General features: G+C 42.8%; 1 protein-coding gene across 1 annotated transcript; it reads left to right on the forward strand.

The window, feature by feature from the left end:
• The first annotated feature begins 289 nt into the window (after positions 1-289).
• On the forward strand, positions 290-22912 carry LOC113007106 (CAD protein-like). Its single transcript, XM_026143516.1, has 45 exons — positions 290-446; positions 541-717; positions 1602-1741; positions 1917-2046; positions 2181-2323; positions 2642-2783; positions 2881-3052; positions 4375-4560; positions 4688-4797; positions 4998-5140; positions 5279-5410; positions 6382-6615; positions 6709-6930; positions 7023-7211; positions 7738-7862; positions 8444-8577; positions 8949-9061; positions 9655-9819; positions 9903-9988; positions 10155-10401; positions 10704-10802; positions 11005-11229; positions 11427-11609; positions 11693-11911; positions 14554-14721; positions 14820-15002; positions 15711-15815; positions 16256-16504; positions 16612-16693; positions 16986-17152; positions 17332-17496; positions 17571-17702; positions 17894-18095; positions 18186-18376; positions 18504-18644; positions 18734-18823; positions 19551-19689; positions 20233-20426; positions 20530-20604; positions 20758-20970; positions 21144-21269; positions 21356-21511; positions 21602-21703; positions 22229-22323; positions 22569-22912. The coding sequence occupies exons 2-45, from the start codon at positions 627-629 to the stop codon at positions 22666-22668; spliced, it is 6705 nt and encodes a 2234-aa protein (XP_025999301.1). The 5' UTR covers positions 290-446; positions 541-626; the 3' UTR covers positions 22669-22912.
• The last annotated feature ends 1310 nt before the right edge of the window (positions 22913-24222 follow it).

Genomic DNA, 24222 nt, shown 5'->3' on the forward strand with positions numbered 1-24222 from the left:
GCATCAAGATGTTATTTTAATGTAATTTTCCTAACCTGACATTTAGCTATTTAGCTAAAATTTGCTTTTATATTCCTATGGAAAAGTCTATTTCTACATTTTTTATTTATTTATTTTAATACCAAATATGATTTTAAAAAAACTTTTTCTGTAGACACATCTGGCTTCAGCTGGACTCATGACATCTGTTTTTGAACCATAAAAAATTTCCGAATCTCGTTGTAACGCTTGTATTTTATGTTGAAAATCCCTAGCGGAAACGTGAAGCCTCAGTTCGTCAAACTTACCGTCGCGGCCTGCTGCCCGACTTCCACGCTGCTGGCGGCGCGTGTGGAACACATTGGTCTCATCGTCCCGTCCGAACAAACTCTAAACTGTCAACCTAAACATATTTCCTTTGTTTTGCTTCTCCCGGATTGAAATTGGATTCGTTTCAACATTCAAAGGTTTGTTTTTGGCCACCAGATCTCATGTTTATTGGTGTTTTTTGAAGTATTTTGTGACTCAGTCTCATCTACATCTCTTGCTTCCGCGCGGCAGAACGTTCACGTGGAAACTGGGACTCGTCACAAATCCTTCAGTTATCGGTATCTGCAGTTAGTTTCAGCTGTAATCACTACAAAAAAATGGCAAATATGGCAACCCTGATCCTGGAGGACGGGACGACGTTCAAAGGCCGCCAATTTGGTGCAAGCGTGTCGGTATCCGGAGAAGTTGGTACGTGTTTTATACTGTTTTAATTTACCTCAGACTCTCAGTTTATTATTGTGCATAATCCACCTGTGTATAATATAACTCAGCATGGGTTAAACATTTGCTTTGGTACATTGTGTAATCTGGATGTGTGGTGTGGTTTGCCCCTTTGTTCCAAGACGCTCATGGTTCAGAGTTGTAAAGCGCCAAATCCTCCTAACGTTTCCCCCCCCCCAGTGCCAAACTCCATTGAAAAAGAGTGGAATTTAGTGACGCCATCACAGCCATGCGCCCACCTCTACCTTCAGCGCCCACCTGTGTGTATTTTGGCAGGCAGATGTGACTAGGAAACTGCTTGCTGTGTCGTAATAAGCATGCCGAATTAAAGATAAGATAATAGTGATTTTGGATCAGGTCAGATTTTGACATTCAGTATGCGTGACTGCAGAGATGAGTCACGCAACGTTAAAATGATAAATAAAAATGTAAGCGTATGCTGGATGGAGGACGTATACCCGGGTGGAATGCGACTGTATTCCAGCCAGGTGTTATAATCCCTTCAAACGTTTATTACAGAAACACAAGTAGGTAGAACACAATAAAATAATCGACTATAGAGATCGAAAAACACATTGGATATCGGCTCATGAGATACAACACTTGAGATACAAAGATATAATTGTACTAAATATGAGAGAATCATAATTATGAGATAAAAAGTCATCCAAGTCCTAAACCATAAGAGTTTCATTGTTATTGAAAGTGCATCAGTGTGCATTAAAAAGAAAAGAACTCAGTTTGCTAATATTCTCTGACTCTAAAGAAAAAACCTAATTATTATTAACTGTCTGGCAGATTTAAGCTCTTGTAGTTGATATGATGTACTCAAGAATGTTTTGTGTGTTTAGTGTTTCAGACGGGGATGGTGGGATACCCCGAGGCTCTTACTGATCCATCCTACCGCTGCCAGCTGCTGACCCTCACTTACCCTCTGGTTGGCAACTATGGTGTGCCAATGGATGAAGAGGGAGAGTTCGGGCTGAGCAAGGTGAGCGGTTATTTAAACTCCAGGTGAAAATTAATTTGCAAACTTATTAACATATTTAAAGTGGAAAAGCGAGTCAGGATTTTTCTTCTTTTCTTCTGTGGGACGGTTTTATCTGAATGAAAGAAGTCTTAACTCTGATAAAACACACTGTCTCATCTGTTGTTGTCTTGTTCAGTGGTTTGAGTCATACAAGATCCACGCTGCTGCCTTGATTATTGGAGAACTGTCTGAAAGTCCCAGTCACTGGAGTTCAGCCAAGTCACTGGACCAGTGGCTCAAAGAGCAAGGCATTCCTGGATTACAAGGTCAGAAACCCAGAATAAAAATGGGCGTAATTTAATTGGAAAACTGCTCAGCATCTGTAATATATATTAATGCATAAAATAATCAGATGCAAGCTTTTCAATTTAATGCTACAAACTGTTTCCATTTTCTTCAGGTGTTGACACCCGCTGCTTGACCAAAAAGATCCGAGAGAAGGGGACCATGTTGGGGAAGCTGATAGTGGACGGGACTCCTGAGGAAAGTATTCCCTTCGATAATCCCGACAAGAGGAACCTGGTCCGAGAGGTCTCCATGAAGGTAACCCACCAGGAGTTTTGTTACAGTCCCATCGAAGCTCTGCCAGCTCTCGAGTGCTAATGGAGGGCGTTATTTATGTTACTGATAAACTAGAAACTTGGAGATTTGATCTGTGGATCTAATTTTGTGAAGGTTTTTTTTAAAGCTCTAAAACATAGGAAAAGTTTAGCGCTCACACTTCAGCTCAAGTAAGAGGTTTTAAACTAAATAAAAAGCTTTTGTCTGTAGTTGTCTCAAAACATATTGTTTAGCAGGTAGCTTGCTGCTTGTTTTGTGCCTGTCAGATATTTAGATGTTTCTCTGTTTGGTTGTCTCCAGGAGCCAAAAGTGTTCAATCATAGCGGCAGCTTTCGTATCACAGTGGTGGACTGTGGCATCAAGTACAACCAGATCCGCTGCCTGGCTCAGAGAGGAGCCCGTGTTACTGTCGTACCCTGGGACCACCCGCTGGACACCGCCGGTCAGGAACACGCGCTATGTCGGGGATTTTTCTTCAGGGGAACTCGTACCACTTTTATCAGTGGTTACATAAATAATTGTTTCTCATCTTTTTCCAGATTTTGATGGTTTGTTCGTCAGTAATGGTCCCGGGGATCCCCAGCTCTGTCAGGCCACCATCAACAACGTGAGGAAGGTGATCTCTGTGGACCAACCAAAGCCAGTTTTTGGCATCTGTCTCGGACACCAGCTGCTCTCTCTGGTCATTGGAGCCAAGACCTACAAGATGAAGTGAGTACCTCAAACTCAACACCTCCGTAACCTGAAAGATAAATTGTTAAACTTTGATTCTTAAGTGATTTTAAACTTTTACCAACGTTTACTATCAAAAAGTAATGGTGCTCCATTATAAGAAAAATGTATTCAATTATTTTCAGTCCTGTAAACTTAACATGATTACTAATTTCTTCAATTTAACACACCTCTTTCTCTTTGTAATAAATTCGAAACCCTTCCGCAGGCTTGTTAGCCAGTGCTTGCTCTGGTGTTGTTAGCTGGAGCTGGACTAAACAGCAAGTGATTTAAAAGCACAAGAAAAAAATATCCTTCATGAGCAACAACAAAAAAAGATCCAGAGTGAAGGTGGATGGTGTGAAAACATTTTATTTAAATTTGTTTAAGTTACCTTTGCTCCATCTTTTTACTCCGGCCCCACAGCTGCACTGTTGTGAGAACAGCTGGTCAGAAGCTGAATTTCATGACCTTTGGTGGAAAGGGTGAGCACATGTGAATGAAGAACTCACTGTATGTTCTAGTGTAAATGTGGACTTGTCTTAAAGTTGTGAAATAGGACGTCCTCATATTTTGCAAGCCTTCCTGGCAGGATCATTGTGTTCCTGTCGCTGACATTCCAGTCATTGCATGACTCAAGCAAGTATTAATATTGCCTTCAAACTAAGATTACGCAACACACATTAGCCAGCCTGAACGCACCTTTTAAAGGTTGAGCTGTAAAAAGTTGAGTGAATCTGTAGTGATGCGTTCACTGACGTCTGTCTTTTGCTGAGCCCTCGGGTGACTGAGGGCACCCTCTACTCTCTCTAGATACACAGGTTTTCACGCTCTCACTTTCTTTGTGAAATGCAGATTTTTGCTGTTCTCAGCACTCTGGCGTCTCCCTTATGATCACTAGAGGGTTGGATTGAGCGTCGTTGTTCTGAAAAAGGCTGAATAAACACGTCTGCCAAATTCTGTAGCCATATCTATTATGGGAGACTCAGCCTGATAAAGCTGCCATCGGCAGAGTCTGAAGGTCGGAGTGGGCAGCATGTGTCCTGCTGGAATGTGGCTGGCATCCCATCAGACAGATTACAGGTTGTTTGTGGAGATTCTTTCTGAAAGACTACAAGTGTCAAACAAGTCGTCCTAAAATGTGCTTTGTCTGTACCTGGATGAACAATCTAAAGGCCAAGTTAATTAAAGCTTCTGCTATAATAATGCCTCATTAGAGGGCACCTTGGTTAAGCTAAATGTATAATTATAGATTTTGTTAACCGTGGGAAATGTCTTTTATCCATCTTTTAATTAGTGTGTTATTTCCTCTTGTTTCTCAGGTACGGTAACCGTGGACACAACCAACCGTGCATCCATAATGGGACAGAGCGTTGCTTCATCACCAGTCAGAATCACGGCTTCGCTGTCGACCCTGACACTTTGCCCAAAGACTGGGACGTGCTCTTCACAAATGCTAACGACCACACCAACGAGGGCATCGTACACAACACAAAGCCTCTGTTCAGGTAACAGTCGGTGAAAGATGGAGTCCAGTGGTGATTCACTCTAGAAGTGACTGGTTCTGGTGCCTTAAGTGCCTCTGTACTGGCCGGAAAAAACCCAATTAAATCATTTGTGGTCCCTTTCATCCAGTGTTCAGTTCCACCCAGAGCACATGGCTGGTCCTACAGATCTGGTCGGCCTGTTTGATGTCTTCATTGAAACGGTGAAAGACCATAAAGAGGGCAACACTGGAAAATCTGGTATTCCAATTTAACTTTCATTTTTTATCATCTTAAATGTTGTGGTGCATATTAATTTATGTCTAAAGTACTTTTGTAGTTTTCAGTAGTAATTGGTATTTAATAGTAGTAATGTAACTATGCCTGTGAAGAAGAGAAACCCTTGTAAGTCTGGCTTGTGTAACAACTAATAAGTAGCAATTTGTGTGATATTTTTCCAGTGAAGCAGCGTCTGATGGACCACCTCACTTTCACTGGTTCCCCAAAGGCTGAAGGGCATGTCAGATCCAAAAAAGTCCTCATCCTAGGCTCAGGTGGACTGTCCATCGGCCAAGCTGGAGAGTTTGATTACTCCGGCTCGCAGGTCTGTGAAACAGGAGCTATTTGGTCTTATTTTGGGCTGTGTGTAAAGCGGAGGGTTAATTCAGGATTTAAAGAAGAACACTTGAACGCAGAGGACTTTTTTCTGTGCCTCCTGATGTTACTCTGCTCTGTTTTCCAGGCTATTAAGGCTCTGAAGGAAGAGAATATCCAGACTGTGTTGATCAATCCCAACATTGCCACTGTCCAGACCTCCAAAGATCTGGCTGACAAAGTCTACTTTCTGCCGATTACAGCAGAGTACGTCACTCAGGTATGGATTCTCTCTGTTGCAACTCTGTGACTGATGAAAGAAGAGAAACTGTGGACACAGTGAAATTTGTAGGTCAACTGTTTTTTGTTTGTTTTTTTCGGATCAGTCAGTATTGACCCCAGATTGTGTTTGTCTAAAAGACTGAGGGGTCTCACATAATCACAGCCCACCAAAGAACACAGAGCAGTTCTGTACAGGTGTGTTTGTAGCTTTGGTGACTGTTGAAGGTAGTTCAGTCTTCTTTTGTGTCTGTATTGTAGGAATTGGGACAGTGGGTTCTAGGACAACCTTTATTTTTATTTCTTTACTGTGGATAAGATACACTTTTACGTGGTCCATCACTTTGTTTGGTTGAACACTTGAATGCAGCACAAGTGTTTAAAAGCAAAGGCAAAACATGAGCTTTGTGTTGCAGCCCTTAAATCCGCGGCTCCATGGAAGTCATCATGTAAGATAAAGGGTGGTGCTGGTGGACTAAAGAGAGCTCGTTGCTCCACTCTGGTTTTTATATAGATGCAATATAGAGACAACAGCCAGTAATTAGTAAGAGGAAAAATAAGAGTGCGGATTAATAATGATAATGAAAAGAAACAAGTTTGAGGACAAATATTCCCTCAGATTTTTACCGTCTTTGCCCAGGTTTATTTAATGTAGTTTATGTTATTATTTTTCTTTCTTTTTAAATTTCAGTGTTCATAATACGTTTCTGTAAAAATGTGCTGGCTCAAAGATATAAAAATCCCTGCTCAGCTTTCTACCTGCATCCATCATATGGCAGTATAGAGTGGAAACGAAGAGGCTAAAAGGCTTTTACAGTAAAAAATCAAAGATCACTTAAGCTGCTTTTAGTTCAGTTGCAGACTTCCAAATGTCTTGGACGGGATGAAATTCCCAGTGTGAAATCCACAGAGCTGTTTGTCTCATTTTCATGTGTTGTGAGTGCTTCGTGTCATTACATCTTGTTGTTACAGGTGATAAAAAATGAGCGCCCGGACGGCGTCCTGCTGACTTTTGGAGGTCAGACTGCTCTGAACTGCGGTGTAGAGCTGACCAAGCTGGGCGTTCTGGAGAAATATAAAGTGCAGGTTCTGGGAACTCCTGTTTCCTCCATTGAGATGACCGAAGACAGGAAAATCTTTGTGGAGAAAATGGAAGAGATCAATGAGCATGTAGCTCCCAGTGAAGCAGCTCTGTCGGTGGAACAGGTGAGGAGACGTGTTCGCTTATAAATTAATAGCTTCTGGATTGGTTTTTTTGCCCCAGTGAAGTCTAAATTTATCTGATTAACTCTGCTGTAGGCGGTGGCAGCTGCTGAGCGTCTTGGCTACCCCGTCTTGGTTCGTTCAGCGTTCGCTCTCGGAGGCCTCGGCTCCGGTTTTGCCAACAACAGAGAGGAGCTGACCTCTCTGGTAACGGCAGCATTCGCTCACACCTCTCAGGTGCTGGTGGATAAATCCCTGAAAGGCTGGAAGGAGATCGAGTACGAGGTGGTCCGGGACGCCTATGACAACTGTGTGACTGTGAGTAAAAGGAGACCAGAGAACAAACGGTTTATACTCACTAAAAAAAAACTGAGGGCGATTTAAAGTGGCTGTTGTTTCCTCTTGTTTAGGTGTGTAATATGGAGAACATCGACCCACTGGGTATCCACACTGGGGAATCCATTGTAGTGGCTCCCAGTCAGACGCTTAATGACCGCGAGTACAACATGCTGAGAAACACGGCCATTAAAGTCATCAGACATCTCGGCATCGTGGGAGAGTGTAACATCCAGTACGCTCTTAACCCCGAATCTGAACAGGTAAGCATATATGTGAAGACCTGGGTGATGAAAAGCACAAATAGGACTGTGTTCACCTATAAAGTGGATCTGTTTTGCATTTCCTTATTTTAAAGCCAGTGACATGCTGTAATAGTACAGAAAGTGTAGGTATATTGAAATAAGCATGGGTGGTAACATGACTTGAAGTATATACAGTTTATATGGCTATAGGATGTACAGAGTGTGCGGCTGGATCTGCAGATAATGTAACAGCCAGGTATGTCAACGGCTTACATTTACTGTTTTGGCTCCATAACAAGGTTGTAAAAAGTCTTTGCTATGTAAATCCTAGTTCAATAAGTTTTAAAAGAAAATTGTTTTAGGTATCAATGTGACCAAGTTCATTTCATACAAACCAGGAATAGATTTGTATGAATAGGCTTTATGTATCAGAACAGGCCTTTAAACAGGTCTTGTGTGCATGGGGAGCTGGTATTCCTGCTCCTGGTCTAATTCCCGTAATGTCTGTGATTGAATTGTATCTTCTATGTATAATGTGTTGCAGTACTACATCATTGAGGTGAATGCCCGCCTGTCACGGAGCTCTGCTCTGGCCAGTAAAGCGACTGGTTATCCTTTGGCCTACGTAGCAGCTAAACTTGGTCTGGGGATCCCGCTGCCACAGCTCAAGTACGTCTCTCAGCTTAAGAACGGCGGATAATGAACTAACAGGGGCATCGCTGCTTTTACAGAATGATGACATCCAACAAAGACGTTCCAGTATTCTGCCAAACTGAACATTTTTTAAAAGTGGGGTTTAAAGTATTCAAGCTTAAAATCAATTTTTGTATATTAAACGACCAAAAAATAATTGTGATGCATAGATGCCTGTAAAGTAAGGCAGCACAGACTCGCTGCCTTCACTGCATGTGGACCCCACAGTGTCACACAGACCCAGGAAACATGTAGCTAGTCAATCATTACACTTAAAGACATCTGATCATTGAAATTCAATCATTTTTTTTAGTATAAACGTGCTCACAATTTTTCATCAGCAAAGAAATTTGGAAACAAGATGATATTCATCACCTGCACAGCTGGCAGTTTGGTTAATTTGAAGTTATTGTTTTGACAAAGCTGCTTTGAGCAGTTGCAGCATAAGCATTGTAGTTTTTTTATTTTTTGGCATAAATGTCTTAACTGTAAAGCGCCTTTAAATTAAGCGATTCACCAATGAAAAATATTTGCACTGCGTCTGTATTTTTGTCCAGAAACTCAGTGACAAACTCGACGACGGCAAACTTTGAGCCGAGTTTGGATTACTGTGTGGTGAAGGTGCCTCGCTGGGATCTCAGCAAGTTCCTCAGGGTTTCCACCAAGATAGGCAGCTCCATGAAGAGTGTTGGTAAGAGGCAAAAGCGAGCTTGGAACAAAAATATGTTGTAACAAATTGTAAATAGGTAGTAGATTTAGTACTGTTAGTATTCCAGAGCATTTTAAAAATACTTAGTTTGGTCTCAGTAAAGCTAACAATAAATTCACATGGTCATTTTTTGCACCTACTATGTTTTTTCTTTCTTTTTTATTCTTATTTATTCATTTTTTCTGCACTGCTATCACAGCAGATTTCTCCATGAGGGCATTAAAGTTTTACTCTACTGCTTTATTTCACAGTTTGATTATAAAGTTAACCTTTACCAGTGCGGGCAGAGAAGCCAGTAAGTCAGGTGCTTATTATGGATATTGTGCTCAGTGCTTGAACCTTTTCCTCGACAGGGGAGGTGATGGCTATTGGTCGTAGCTTTGAGGAAGCCTTCCAGAAAGCTCTGAGGATGGTGGATGAGAACTGTGTTGGCTTTGACCACACCATCAAGCCTGTCTCTGAAAAGGTAACCTCCCATAGCTGAAGTCCAGGTTAAATGGTTGTACTGGTTAAAAAATGCCTTGCTGCTGCACGACCTGTTCAGTGCACAGTGTCAGCAAATACTTTATCCCAGGTTGAAAGATTTTTAACCATTTTCAGCCAAACATGCAATGATTTGCTTCATATTTGGTCAGAACACAACATTAGTGCTTTTGCTATGCAATGCCATCGACTTTTAAGGATGAGTGATGGTGCTGCACATTAAAGCATGTTGATCTGTTTTACTACGCCTCTATTAGGATGGTGACCCTATAAATGATTGTGATAAGGACATTTTAAAAGGTCAAAACTGTATTGTTCTGTCTTAACGGGACCAGTAGATGGTGCCAGATCTCCCCTGAGCGATCTACTACTGTAATGCTTCCTGCTTCTGGGTTTTTTGAGGAATGTTTCATTGCATGCTGTTAATCATGTTCTGCTACTATGTGTGTGGCTGATTTATTTTTATTTATTTATTTTGAGAAAATAAGCCCAAATGTCTGAGCTGATGCTCATGGCTGGCAAATAACTAGCAGCACTTTACTTCAGTTAGTATGTTGTGCTCCCTCTGCTTACCAGGAGTTGCAGACTCCTACAGATAAGCGTATCTTTGTGCTGGCGGCAGCATTCAAAGCTGGCTACACTGTGGAAAAGCTGTATGAGCTGACCAAAATCGACCGCTGGTTCCTGCACAAGATGAAAAACATCGCCGACCACGAGCTGCTGCTGGAGACCTACAATCAGGTAAGGCCGATAAGACATAACGTGAAAAAACTAAGAGCTGTTCGAAATGGATTAAGATGCTGGATTAATTTCCTTCCGTCCAGGATGAGAGCTCCATGCCTCCAGAGGTGATGCTTAAGGCCAAGCAGCTGGGCTTCTCAGACAAGCAGATAGCACTGGCTGTACAGAGGTGGGTAGGAAAGGAAATAATCACTGTCTTAGTTTAACTTAATGGTAACTTTCTCTGTGATTAGGGTATTATCAGCATGAAATGTTATTTTAGATAAAGTGCTTTTAAAGAATCCAAACTTCCTTGGTTTGTCCTCTATCACTGAATCCACGTTTCCCTCTAACAGCACAGAGCTGGCCGTCAGAAAGCTGCGTCACGATTGGTCCATCCTGCCAGTGGTGAAGCAGATTGACACAGTGGCGGCTGAATGGCCAGCTTACACAAACTACCTGTACCTGACCTACCACGGCACAGAGGACGACCTGAGCTTCAACGATCAGCACGTCATGGTGATCGGCTCGGGCGTGTACCGCATCGGCAGCAGCGTGGAGTTTGATTGGTGCGCTGTTGGGTGCATCACCGAGCTCAGGAAGGTAAGGCCTACGTGAGACTTTAATACCGGATGCTCTCTTTATGACTGAGTTAGTCTTTTACCTCACTGAAATTGAATCCAGGGAGCAGGAAGAACCGCCTCCATGTTCAGTTCATCTCTTTATTTCCTTTACTAAACTTTTTTTTTTTGTTTTTAGCTTGAGAGGATTAATTTACTTATTTATGAAAAAACATACAAATTTAGATCTTTTTTTGTCATTTATTGTGTTGATTATTACACGTATTATTACACCCCAGAGCCAGTAATCCAAATGTTACGAAATAAGCATCAAACCATTTGCAGATGGGCTATAAGACCATCATGGTGAACTACAACCCCGAGACAGTCAGCACAGACTACGACATGTGCGACCGCCTCTACTTCGATGAGATCTCCTTTGAGGTAAGTTTTAGCTGATACGGGAAAGTGTGATTGTGGTGAATGTGACTTGATTCAAGTCTCACATTTTGGGTGAAAGTAGCCTCTGGGCTCTTTGTTGCAAGTCATCCCCTCAAACTTTCTAACACTGTTATTAATTTCCTTGTACACGTATTAATCTGCAGTGTTTCGTGGTTAGAGATGAGTATTTCTATGCATCTTTCAGGTGGTGATGGACATCTATGAAAGGGAAAACCCAGAGGGAGTGATCCTGTCTATGGGAGGCCAGCTTCCCAACAACATTGCCATGTCGTTGCACCGCCAGCAGTGCCACATCTTGGGGACTTCGCCCGAGTTCATCGACAGCGCTGAGAACCGGTTCAAGTTCTCCCGAATGCTGGACACCATCGGCATCAGCCAGCCGCAGTGGAAGGAGCTCTCAGACACTGAGGTACAGCAGACTGACGATGAGCTCGTTTTATGTCACCGATGTCTCGGTCTGTAAAGTTAAAGATGTTTAACCCTCAAATGTTGCCTTAATATGCTAGTAAATTATATTTACTGTTATTTACTATTGTACATACAACACTAAGAAAAATAGTTGCAAAGCCAGCGTTCGATGACGTTTACGTTTCTTCTTTGCTCTAGTCTGCTGTGAAGTTTTGCGAGACGGTCGGTTATCCCTGCCTCGTTCGCCCCTCGTATGTTCTGAGCGGAGCGGCCATGAACGTCGCCTACAGTGACAGCGACCTCGAGAAATACCTGAGTAACGCTGTAGCAGTGTCCAAGGAACACCCTGTGGTCATCTCTAAATTCATTCAGGAGGCTAAGGTAGTTAAAGACCCGATAATTACAGCAGAATTATTGATTATTATCAAGTTGAGTTGAGGCTGTACTGTTTATAAATTTCGCAGGAGATAGACGTGGACGCTGTCGCATGTGACGGTGTAGTGATGGGCATTGCGATTTCTGAACACGTGGAGAACGCTGGAGTTCACTCTGGTGACGCCACCTTGGTGACACCGCCTCAGGACCTCAATCAGAAAACCATAGAGAGGATCATGCAGATCGTTCACGCCATCGGTCAGGAGCTGCAAGTCACCGGGCCGTTTAACCTGCAGTTAATTGCAAAGGTAAGAAGTACATGGAAATACTGTTAAATGCTGTTGCTGAGGACGTGAATTTAAATTGTTACTCAATGCTGATACTTTATGTAGCTTTCTTACAGTATTTTCCAGATTCCGGTAATAAACAGAGTCAGATTTAGGGAGACTAGTCTTCTTCTTCTGGCATTTAAGGCTGAACGGGGAGTTGTGGTATAAAAACGTATAGTTTTGTAAAGTTGGCACAGTTGCTCAAATTAGCCAAGCATGATCGACCTTTTTAATCCTCAACCTGCTGGCAGAAATGTCCACCTATTAAAAAACACATATCTCTCTTCAGAACTATGACGCCTAAATAAAAAAACCTTAGTTTATATGGTGAAAAATTATTTGAGAGAATCTTGAAGAGCTGCTGCTCCTCCACATCGAAAGGAGCCAGATGAGGTGGTTCGGGCAACTGACAAGGATGCCCCCTGGATACCTCCTGGGCGAGGTTTTCCGGGCAGACCCAGGACACGCTGGAGAGATTATATCTCTCGGCTGGCCTGGGAACGCCTTGGTGTTCCCCCGGATAAGCTGGAGGAGGTGGCTGGGGAGAGAGAGGTCTGGGCTTCTCTGCTTGGGCTGCTGCCCCCGCGACCCGGCTCCGGATAAAGTGGAAGAAAATGGATGGATGAATGAATCTTGAAAATGAACAAGTCTTCCAGTACAGAGTAAAATGTGAGAGTGAAAATATTGCGTGTACTTAAAACCCCTGGAGGGTCTTGGGTTGATTTGTGGCTATTTTCAAATTTTGATTACATGCCATTTGCACAGTGTTGAATGGACTATAGCCAAATTCTCCAAAAAAAAAGTTTGATATGATTTTATTTCAAAATTCAAGTCTGACTTCCTTCAATTAGCTTCAGTGGCTAAGCTACAGACAAACTTACACTATTGTGCTTAGTGGTCGATTTGTGCCCCATTGAAACCCATTATAAACGCTATTTTTCACTGCAAATTAATTACGGTCAAAGGGATCGTTGATGTTTAGCGTTCATTTTCATTTTGCAGGACGGGCCTTAGAGTTGTAATTTTTTTATTTGTCCACCGGGCGGCGCCCTTGCTCCACATTTGACCCCGGGCTGGAAAACAGCGGGCTGCTTAGATAGACCTGCGGGAAATTAAGCCTCATTTCCGGCGTGCAGCAGCGGCTTCGCCCGCTGATCGGGCGGGACAATTTTTTGGTCCCTAGGACCGTGAGAGGGTGCTTTTTTTTTTTGTTTTAGTCAACAGGAAATGACGTATTTGTTGTCACGTGGTATCGGGCGTGTGTGCTGGAAAAACGGGTCCCCGGTGATCGTGCCCCGGTAATCGTCGCGACTTACCCCGGCACGATGCACTTATTTCGGCCTAGAGGAGGAGCATTTGCCGCCTGGAGACCATTTTCTGGTCCTGGAAAAAAAAAAAAAAAGGCGATCGAAATGAATGTTGGTGCCAATCTTTAGTCCATCTAAAGGCCTAATTATAATAACAATTGAATATTACCTCAAATGTTTTTTTTGGAAAATATTCAAGTTTTATGTTTTTTGGGGCAAAAAAAGCAGTGCGCTCATGTGACCAAACCGGGATATAAAGGGTTAAAATCCGCGAAATGTAATTAAAACTTGACATGAATATTTCAAGGAGAAGTAGGTCTAAAAGATTGGCTAATTTAAAGTGGAATAAAATATTAATATATAAATTTTTTATAGCACTTCTTTGGGCGTGGTCGATTTGTGGCTCTAAGCCCAATAGTGTATGCATTTTTCTAGGACCCTCCAGGGGTTTTAATAAAAACCTAGAAATGTTTGGGGGTTATTTTCTGGTGTAACAGAAATATACAAGTGCTACATGGATTTTTTTTTTTCAGGTGACCTCATTGTTGTGCTCCTGAAGCTTTTAAAAGGCAGCTGGGGTCATTTAAAAAAACAAAAACTATGCGTCAGAGCAGCGGTCCCCAACCTTTTTTGCGCCACGCAATATGACCGACAATATTTTCACGGACCGGCCTTTAAGGTGTCACAGATAAATACAACAAAATAAAACTAGTACCGGTACCAAAAAAAGATTTATTCATAACACACATGAAAAGATCCAGGAAAACAGAGTTAACGATAAGAACGATAACAAAATAACGCTGAAAACTGATTAAAAACCCTGAAAACTATACATTTCACACCTGAGCCTCAACTCTCGCGGCCCGGTACCAAACGACTCGCGTACCGGTCCGAGGCCCGGGGGTTGGGGACCGCTGCGTTAGAGCGAGTACCAAGGACACCAGGAAAGCAAAGATTAATGCAGTGTTAGTTTTTGAGAGAAGCTGAGCTTGGTGCCAGTCGTTCATATAAGAGTTATGTCATCTTCATGCAGAGCAAGCAAACTAACAAGTTACCTCCATGAAAAATAAAAGTAAATGTGATGCTTTTGCTGTAGATTTGGGAAAACAAGCTACAGATATGTTTCTTCCCGTTTACAGCCACCACAGATGGCATTGTTTGTCCGTTACTTTAAGGTGTTTACATTGTAAAGTACAGACCCTGAAAGTCCTCATTAAGTTGTGAAAATTAAGCTGTGTCAATAATGCAAAGGACAGTTATGTCTTCTATCAACACTGGTCAGAGCATTCATTCACCGCTGTGTTTTTCTCTCAGGATGACCAGCTCAAAGTGATCGAGTGCAACGTCAGAGTTTCTCGCTCCTTCCCCTTTGTGTCCAAGACGCTGGGAGTGGACTTGGTGGCTCTGGCTACCCAGTACATTATGGGGGAGGACGTGGAGCCAGTGGGCCTGATGAAAGGGAAAGGGATTGTGGGAGTCAAGGTAAGCAGTGTGGAAGCAATCATAAATTTCCCTTCATGTTAAATCACTTTTGTCTTCTCATCTGACTGAGCATCACGGATTGCTTCAATGTCCTCCAGGTCCCTCAGTTTTCTTTCTCTCGGCTGGCCGGAGCTGATGTGGTGCTCGGGGTGGAGATGACCAGCACTGGAGAAGTAGCTTGTTTTGGGGAGAACCGGTACGAGGCTTACCTCAAAGCCATGCTCTCCACAGGCTTCAAGATCCCCAAGAAGAACATCCTGCTCTCCATCGGCAGCTATAAGGTACTTAAAGGTTTCGACTGACAAAAACACAACAGATAGGGATCCAGATGTGAACAGTGAGTTCAGCTCACAAGTGATGCAGCTGGAAGTACGAATGATGCATTTTAGTGGCACATTAAAGGTGCAGATGTTTTTGTGGCTGGTCAGTCACATGGGAATAAACAACAGATTTTATGCATCTGCTACTTTTCTAACGAGAAAAGCAACAAACCTTGATTATTTGTTTTTGCAGCAGCTGTTGATGATTCCACCAACAGCTGATAACTGTAAATATTATCACCATGAGACCAGATGTAGTTAAACTCGATCAAAACCATCTCAGCAACACAAATGGAATAAAAATCATCGGACCACATTTATTTTTCTGCGGTGTTGAAATATTATGATCTGTTTGCCTGAATATAGAAAAACTATATTAAGGGGCGACCGTGGTTCAGGGAAGTCTAAAGATATGAATGCTGGGTTAAAAAACAGCAAATGGAACTGTATGAAAAGGCCATCGATGTCAGATAAGATGAGCTGAAACTGAAACTGTCTGTCTACCACAATAGATTTAAGAAGTTTAAGAGTGATCTGATTTTAAGGAGCAGCTGCAGTGTGTTCCGGTTGTGTGAAGCATAGTAAACGAAATAGATTTTTCCAGCTTTCAGCACTGATGTTATGATTTTATTGTTCATCCAAACTATTTGCATTGACTTGTGTTTGCAGAACAAGAGTGAGCTGCTGCCCACCGTGCAGGCCCTGGAGTCTTTGGGATATGACCTGTATGCCAGCATGGGCACGGCTGACTTCTACACAGAGCATGGAGTCAAGGTAATTCTTTTAACACAGGCTTCGTTTTTTGGAGTAACAAACTTTATTTAAATCAAAATCGACTTATTTTGCAGTGGCACATCTGTGAGTGACTCATGAATATGGTCGTGTTTGTGTGTATTTGTTTTTAAATGCTTTAATCCTGGTAACCCTTTACATCTTTATCATTCCTCTTGAATTGCACATTAAACCAAAGATTCCAGATGAGCAGCACTTATACATGGATACAATGTAACTGTAAAAATGTTTTATTTTGCTAGAGCTTTTGAAAAACAGCAGAAATGTATTTAGAAATGTCATTGTTCATAATTGTGGCATTCACTTAAGTACTTTAATAACACTATATTTTAAGTATTAATCTATGACAGGATGAAATCAGGATAGAAACTTTAAGACTCTTTAAGATATTGTCTTTAAGTTTGTTTTGTCTCCTTGTACAGGTGACTGCAATCGATTGGCCGTTTGAGGAGTACGACAGCGATGAATGTGCCACCAAAGAGAAGCAGCGCAGCATCATGAACTACCTGGAGGAGAACCACTTCGACCTTGTCATTAACCTCTCCATGAGGAACAGCGGCGGTCGAAGGCTCTCCTCCTTTGTCACCAAAGGCTACAGGACCAGGCGTATGGCTATCGACTACTCTGTCCCGCTCATCATCGATATCAAGTGCACCAAGCTCTTTGTTCAGGTACGCGATCTGTTTTTTTTTTTTGTTGTTTGTTTTTTGTTTTGTTAGGATGTTTGTGTGATGTGGTTCTATGGGAACATGATTAATAAAGGGTGACTCGTTTGCAGGCTCTTCGTCAGATTGGAAGGACTCCACCAGTGAAAACTCATGTTGACAGCATGGCATCCCAGACACTCGTCCGTCTGCCCGGTGAGTGGTCGTAAACGGCAACAACAACACTAATGTAATGTTAGATGTTTGTTTCTGAAACAGGAATTCTTGAGTCTTTAAAGCAAAGTTGTTCAAAGACTGAGGTTCTTTAAACAGTAAATACTTCATCCTACTAAAAGCTTTACTAATTACTTGCACTAATAGTTCAGCTTCTCATTTTAATTCTTTTTCACATAGTACTGTTTTTTTCTAAATATTTGAAGTCGAGCTATGCAGACAAACTAGTACAAAGATACCAGGTGAAGTATTTTGGTTTTTGATTGAATCACAGGTCTGATCGATGTCCACGTTCACCTACGGGAGCCTGGCGCCACCCATAAGGAGGACTTCTCCTCAGGCACAGCAGCTGCTCTGGCAGGAGGAGTGACCCTGGTGTGTGCGATGCCCAACACTTCCCCCGCCATCACTGATGCTAATAATCTGGCTCTGGTGCAGAAGGTAAACCCACGTTTTTAAATTGTATTCGCTTTTTAATCTGTTGGCTGATCCTGTTAATGCAGAAATGTTAAGATTTTTGTTGGCAGTGACCAGAAAGGACAAGATTAGAAATGAGTACTTCAGTTTTCAGTAAAATTTGAAGCGATATGACATTGACTCCTGTTATATTGTGTCACCAGTTAGCCAAAGCAGGCAGCCGCTGCGACTACGCCCTGTATGTGGGCGCTGCCACGGACAACGCTGCTGTCCTGCCGCCCATCGCCAGCCAGACCGCCGGTCTGAAGATGTACCTGAATGACACATACTCCACCCTCAAGATGGACAACGTCTCCCTGTGGATGGAGGTAGGCTGGATTTTAAGTGTTGCTGGAAGGCCATTAGAGATGCTTCAGCCCTAACCATGTGGATCTGTTTAAAGCACTTTGAGAAATGGCCCAAGCAGATGCCCATCGTGGCTCACGCTGAGAAGCAGACGGTGGCGGCGATCCTCATGGTGGCCCAGCTGTACCAGCGGCCAGTCCACATCTGTCACGTGGCCAAGAAAGAGGAGGTAAAGAGCTGTTTCTTATTGTTGTTAATTTTATGCAACTTTTACTTTATTTTAAACTATTTCAGTGGATTTGAGGTAATTTACTTTTAATTAGTTTGTTTTATTATCGATTGCTTCGGCTGTTAAAGTGCATCTTATCTTAATTTTTTTGATTCTTTCTTACAGTTTTAATACTTCTTAATGGTTTTCAGATCCTGATAATCCGAGCTGCAAAGCAGAAGGGCATCCAGGTCACATGCGAGGTCGCCCCTCACCACCTCTTCCTATGTGAGGACAATGTGGCGCAGATCGGCGACGGTCGAGCGCAGGTTCGACCCATGCTGGGAACACGCGAGGACATGGAGACACTCTGGGAAAATCTGGACATTATCGACTGCTTTGCTACAGACCACGGTCAGAGAGCATTCATTTTCTGTCACGATCATGCAGACAGACTTGTCTTCGACCTTCCTGAACTGTACGGTTTTTGTTTTGTTTTGCTAGCTCCTCACTCTGTAGACGAGAAGAACAGTGAGCGTCCTCCTCCTGGTTACCCCGGTCTGGAAACAATGCTGCCTCTGCTGCTCACCTCCGTCAGTGATGGACGTCTGACTCTGGATGATATTACCAGACGTCTTTATGACAATCCACGCAGGATCTTCAACCTGCCCGTTCAGGAAAACACCTACGTGGAGGTAAACAGACAAACACAATTAAAGGGAATTCATTTTAAGGAGACATTATTTTGATGCAGTAATTAGCAGCCTATCCGTACTCTGATGAAATATGTTCCTAATTATTTATCAATTACGTGTCTTTCAGGTGGACCTGGAGCAGGAGTGGGTTATTCCTCAGGCCATGCAGTTCACTAAGTCTAAGTGGACTCCTTTCGAAGGTATGAAGGTGAAAGGTAAAGTCCGCCGCGTGGTCCTGCGAGGAGAGGTGGCCTACATCGACGGCCAGGTCAGCATTCGTGCGTTTTGCTTTTGAACAAGAAAACAAAGAGAATAAATGTAGTTGATCTAATAAAGTACGTGTCCTGTCTCCTTCAGGTGCTCGTGCCTCCAGGTTACGGTGAGGATGTGAAGACTTGGCCCACTTCTTCCACCCATCCTCCAGAACCTGTCAAAGAAACTCCAATGGTAATAAAAGTGAATGCGGTAATAATGCAGCTGCCTTCCATGCTTTCTGTTGTAAGATAAAGACTCTACAATAATATTACATCACATTGGTGTTTTGGCCACCGCCATGATTATTTTTGGAGCCAAAATTGACCAGATTTAAGAAGAGAGTGAAGTTATCTGCCAACACTAACACACTTCTTTAGCAGCCATAGCCATGAAGAACGTGCACACAGCAGCAGATATCGGCTAGTTGATGCTAAGTAAACGTAACTGAAAGAAAACACTAGAATTTCATTCAACAAATTGAATAAAAGAACTTCTTAGATGTAATTAGTTTAAAATGCTGTAAAAGACACAGCAAGCAAAATCGAGAGGTTCAGATCAGTGATTAAAGTTGGTGTTTCTTCCATGCCTGAAATGTCTGGTAGGAGGCAAACAGCAGATATCAACTTGTTCCTTTTGAAATGTGGAGGAATAGCAGCTCCTCACTTTATTTCTAAGAAAGAGGTCTTAGACGGCACCGTTTGGAGGAAGCTCTTTTCCGGTGCTTATATCCCCGGTCTTCTTTCTTATGAGCGTAGATGACATCTAAAAAGTTCACAGAATTTGAACGTACAGCTAACAGAGTTTAATTACAAACAAAAACATTTAAAGCCTGTACTTAGAACTGTTTTGAGTGTTTCTTGAACTCCTCTATGTGGGTATTACTTCATGTGTTTTGTTTACATTAATTCTGCTCCATCAGACTCCTGAGCGTCGGCGTCCAACTCCACCCCGCGATGGAGTGCGGACTCGAGCTGCGAGCCCACGACGCATTGGTGGAGAAAGCCGCTACCTGCTGCCGCCCCGCATCCACCGTGCCTCTGATCCCGGCCTGCCACCAGGTATTACAGCTCCCAGAATGCTTTGGAACAGCAGATTTTTGTTTTACCTCGAGGGTTTCTCCCAATGTTTCTACCAGTGTATTATCAGCCTGCCTGGCTGTGGTGGGGCGTGGTCTGCGGTGCCGTGCAGGGAGGGCGGACGTACCTGCACGGCATCCTTAATCACGCCCGCCTAGTTAAAAACACGGGGACTCAGGGGTTTGGGTGTGTAGTGGTGAGATGTAAATAAAGATGGCTCCGAATGATACTCCGTGGTCCCGCCGTGCCTTATTCTCGCCACACTGGCCTTAACAGGGGATTTTTAAAGCCTTCTTTAGGCAAAAGGTATCAATAAGTTGAAAGAGGGGTTAAAAAATGAAGCAGATGTTATCATATCATTTCACATGTTCAGCTGGTATGTCCATTAATCAAGTATGTCAAAACTGTTCATTGCCGTATAAAAACAAGTTGAATTAAAGTTGTTTGATGTTCTCCTGCTGATTCTCAGTGAAACACCTTTGCTGTGTTCCAGTCATTGATACACTGCGACTCTTATCCCCACAGAGATGGTCATGCTCCCACCAGCCGCTGCTGTTGACGGGTACAGCCATCCTCCCCCACTGTCCAGGCTGCTGTCCCCACAGTCTGGGTCAGGACAGGTGCCTCCTGGTCAGGTGTCACACCTGCAGATGTCTCCCCTGCTTCACCCACTGGTGGGACAGCACATCTTGTCTGTCAGACAGTTCAGCAAGGAGCAGGTACGCCGAAGAAGATGAAACACACTCTGGGAATGCTGACAGGTTTGAAACAAGATCTCGGGTCTGAACAAAAGCTTATTTTTGTGTCCTTCGTTTGTTTCAGATCTCACACCTGTTCAATGTTGCTCACACTTTACGTTTGATGGTTCAGAAGGAACGAAGCCTGGAAATACTCAAGGTATCTCCTAAACGTGCCTCATGTTACTGCACTATTCACTAATTTCAGTTATGTGCTGTTACAATGGTGGATGTTCGTATCAAACATGACCAAAGTTATAGAATGATGAGGTACCTTAAAGTAATCCCTCATTCCTCATGCCTTCCTGTTCAGGGTAAAGTAATGGCCTCCATATTCTATGAGGTCAGCACTCGCACCAGCAGTTCCTTCGCAGCGGCCATGCAGCGTTTGGGCGGCTCCGTCGTCCATTCCAGCGAGGCCACTTCCTCCTCGCTGAAGGGAGAATCGCTGGCGGACTCTGTCCAGATCATGAGTGGCTACGCTGACGTCCTCGTGCTGCGTCACCCAACACCTGGAGCTGTAGAGGTGGATTTTAGATGGATACTTTTTTTTATTAAAAGTTTTCTTTACATAACAGAAAATAAAGACTAATTGGTCATAAAAGTAACTGCAGCAGCACCCTGTTGTGTGTTTTTTGATGCTTGTTTAGTTTGAAGATGAGTTTTTAATATCTTACGCACGTGACTCCTCCTTCTCAGAGCGCGTCCCGTCAGTGCCGTAAGCCGCTGATCAATGCTGGCGACGGTGTCGGGGAGCATCCCACTCAGGCCCTGTTGGACGTCTTCACCATCAGAGAGGAGCTGGGAACGGTCAACGGCATGACGGTGAGCGACATGATTCCTTTTTAATTTAATCTTCAGCCAGAATAAAACTTTACATGAAAACATGTTAAAACTGTGGCGTCTGTCAGATAACGATGGTTGGAGATCTGAAACATGGCCGAACGGTTCATTCCCTCGCCAAACTGCTGACCCAGTACCGCATCACTCTGCGTTACGTGGCTCCCAAAAACCTCCACATGCCAGCAGAGATCGTCAGCTACGTGGCCTCAAAGGGCATCAAACAGGTGAGGACTAAACATGGTTACACAGCAAAGAGGAGTTTTCACAAATATGTACTAAAAACTGCTAATTTTAAAAAACATGTTTGTTTGCAGGAGGAGTTTGACAGCATCGAGGAGGCTCTGCCTGACACCGACGTCCTCTACATGACGAGGATCCAGAAGGAGAGGTTTGCATCTGAGGAGGAGTACAAAGCCGTAAGTTTCATTTCACCGACGGGTTTTATTTTGTGACACAGATACTTGCATATACTCACAGCGCATCTGTAGTTAGGCCTGGTGCTTCCTGCCTCATGCTGGCCCGGTAATCGTTTTTGATATCGTTCAGTTGGTCTCATGGTGACATTTTCCCTAATCCACTATTCTGCACTGCAAACTCCACTGACTCCATCTGGTGAAGCTGGAGTTTGTCTGCATTTGGAGTTCATCTTTAGTGGAAAGCAGCTGATTTGTTCAGTTATTCGTCACAAAGTTCTTTCCAAATGAAATATTTCTAGAGGCAAAACTATTAAATAGAATTGTCTTAAGAAAACAAGAAGATATGCGAGAAAGAAGGCGTTCCCTCACCCCTCTACAGATGTAAGCGTGTGGGGAAATATGGAAGTGGAACCCTTTAGCTAAGCATTCATAGGTGCAGACAGAACCAATCAGCTCAGGTCTCATGTGACTGGATGATCCCGGAGTATTTTTGATCTTTAACTGTGACTCTGTTGTTTCTCTCAGTGTTTTGGTCAGTTCGTCCTCACTCCTCACATCATGACTGGAGCCAAACAGAAGATGGTGGTGATGCACCCGCTGCCCAGAGTCAATGAAATCAGGTGAGACGCGCTCAGTCAAATGTCTGACAACAATATCAGTTCCAGCTGTGTTGTTTAAATGTTGCTTGAGCCCTTAAATGGGCTGCAGAAATGTAACGTTTTGTGTACAATGTCTAATTTCAGTACGATTTCTTTTAACTAACTTAAATTTGAACTGAATTTTATTTTAACCCACCTTACATTATTTGCTATTGTGTTGATTAAGTGGACTAATGATCTGTTTCTCTTTGTTATTTCTCTCTCAGCGTGGAGGTGGACACAGACCCGAGGGCGGCATATTTCCGTCAGGCGGAGAATGGCATGTACATCCGAATGGCCCTGCTGGCCACCGTACTGGGCCGATAACTCAGTGTGTGTCACAGGCTGGGTCTCTGACCCAGCGCTCTGAGTTCATTTTGTATTTGTCTCATTTTAGATATGTGATTAGTTTGTGTCATTCCTATTTAGCTTTAGTTAAGGAAAGGCAGTTATTAATTATTGTTTCCTTGGTTTCTATGTTTGAGTTCTTGTATCGTTCATCACGTGTTAGGTCTGTTAAGCTTGTGTTGTCATGTCTAGTTTCAGTGTTTCCTGTTTTATTTTGAAGGAGTCGTGTGTTCTTTGTTCATTGTATTTAGTTTCACTTCCCCCGTCCTGTCATTAGGTTCATGTCAGTCAGCTGTTCCTCCATGTGTTCCCACTTCCCCTAATCACCTCCTGTGTATTTAAGTCCTGTGTTTTCAGTGTGTCATTGTCAGATCGTCTGCTTTGTTTGCAAGCCAAGAAGTTGCGTCAAGTCTCCTCGCGTCAAGTCCATGTTCCTGTTGTAGGTTTTTAAGTTAATTTAGCTCACCCAGTTTAGTTTATTGTTAGCCTTGCATTTTGCCTTTTGTTTCCGTCTGCATTTGGGTCCACCCTTCACTCTACACACAATCAGCCCTGCTGATTGTGACAGTGTGCTGCTTCTTTGTCCTACAAACTGTCAGAGAAACAAAAATGTATCTTTTCTGAAATCTATACATTTCTCATTTCCTGCCCCCGAGGGGTGCAAGTAGGTTTAAATACTAGATTTAATACTGAGTTAAAGTTTATAACATGCTGCTGTAACACAGAACTTTTTTTTTTTCCAGTCACACAAATGTTTACTTGTTTTCTTTCCTGCTGTATTTCAAGGTTCCTTTATTTTTACATGTCTTAAAACCATTAACATAATTAACATATAGAACCAGAATCTGTCTTGTTTGAAATGGTTAAGAGATGATCAGTGTTTGTGCATCGATGAGCCAAATCGAGGAGCAAAGGGAAGAAATAGGAAGTGGGTACTGCTATCGATGTCTCTTTTACATATATATATAATTTGCAGCTGCTGCATCTGATTAATGATGTTTAAAGGGACCAATGAAGATGTCAAAGAAGATAAATCCTGAATGCATTTTTACGTTTAGACCAATTTACTGGACCAGCTTCATCAGATGTTTGTTTGGGTTGGCACAGTCCTCTGAAAACCAGCAATGGTGGTTTACGCCTCGAGGTTTTTCAAAAGAAAATTTCTAACAAAATACAGAGAAAAAAATATTTTTACTACACCAAACAATCCGATTGATATTTTGTTTTAAAATGAGCAAAAGCAAAACTAAGTGTCTCTAATATATTTCTAGGTTACCGGAAAACCTTCATCATTCCAGCTCTACATGAGTATAATGGTACGATACGACTTACTGCACATGTATGTCACATGATTTCAGTCTGTTTCAGAGTCGTGACATCCTTGCTTGTATGAAATGGTTGTTTCCCTTTCTTCAAATGTGTTGCATTAACTGCAAGTGGAAACGCACAAATATCCTCAGAGCACAGTCTTTGATGGTTTTGGGGTAATCTCTGTAACTATCAGTAATTTCTTACACTGTTGACATAAACTTT

Source organism: Astatotilapia calliptera, chromosome 15, assembly GCF_900246225.1.
Source record: "Astatotilapia calliptera chromosome 15, fAstCal1.2, whole genome shotgun sequence".
In the NCBI taxonomy this organism is placed as follows: domain Eukaryota; kingdom Metazoa; phylum Chordata; class Actinopteri; order Cichliformes; family Cichlidae; genus Astatotilapia; species Astatotilapia calliptera.

Coding starts and splice junctions, on each gene's coding strand:
- LOC113007106 (XM_026143516.1), top strand. CDS start 627: ATGGCAAATATGGCAACCCTGATCCTGGAGGACGGGACGACGTTCAAA. Junction 1,742..1,916: donor GAGAGTTCGGGCTGAGCAAG/GTGAGCGGTTAT, acceptor TGTCTTGTTCAG/TGGTTTGAGTCATACAAGAT. Junction 8,578..8,948: donor CAGCTCCATGAAGAGTGTTG/GTAAGAGGCAAA, acceptor TTTCCTCGACAG/GGGAGGTGATGGCTATTGGT.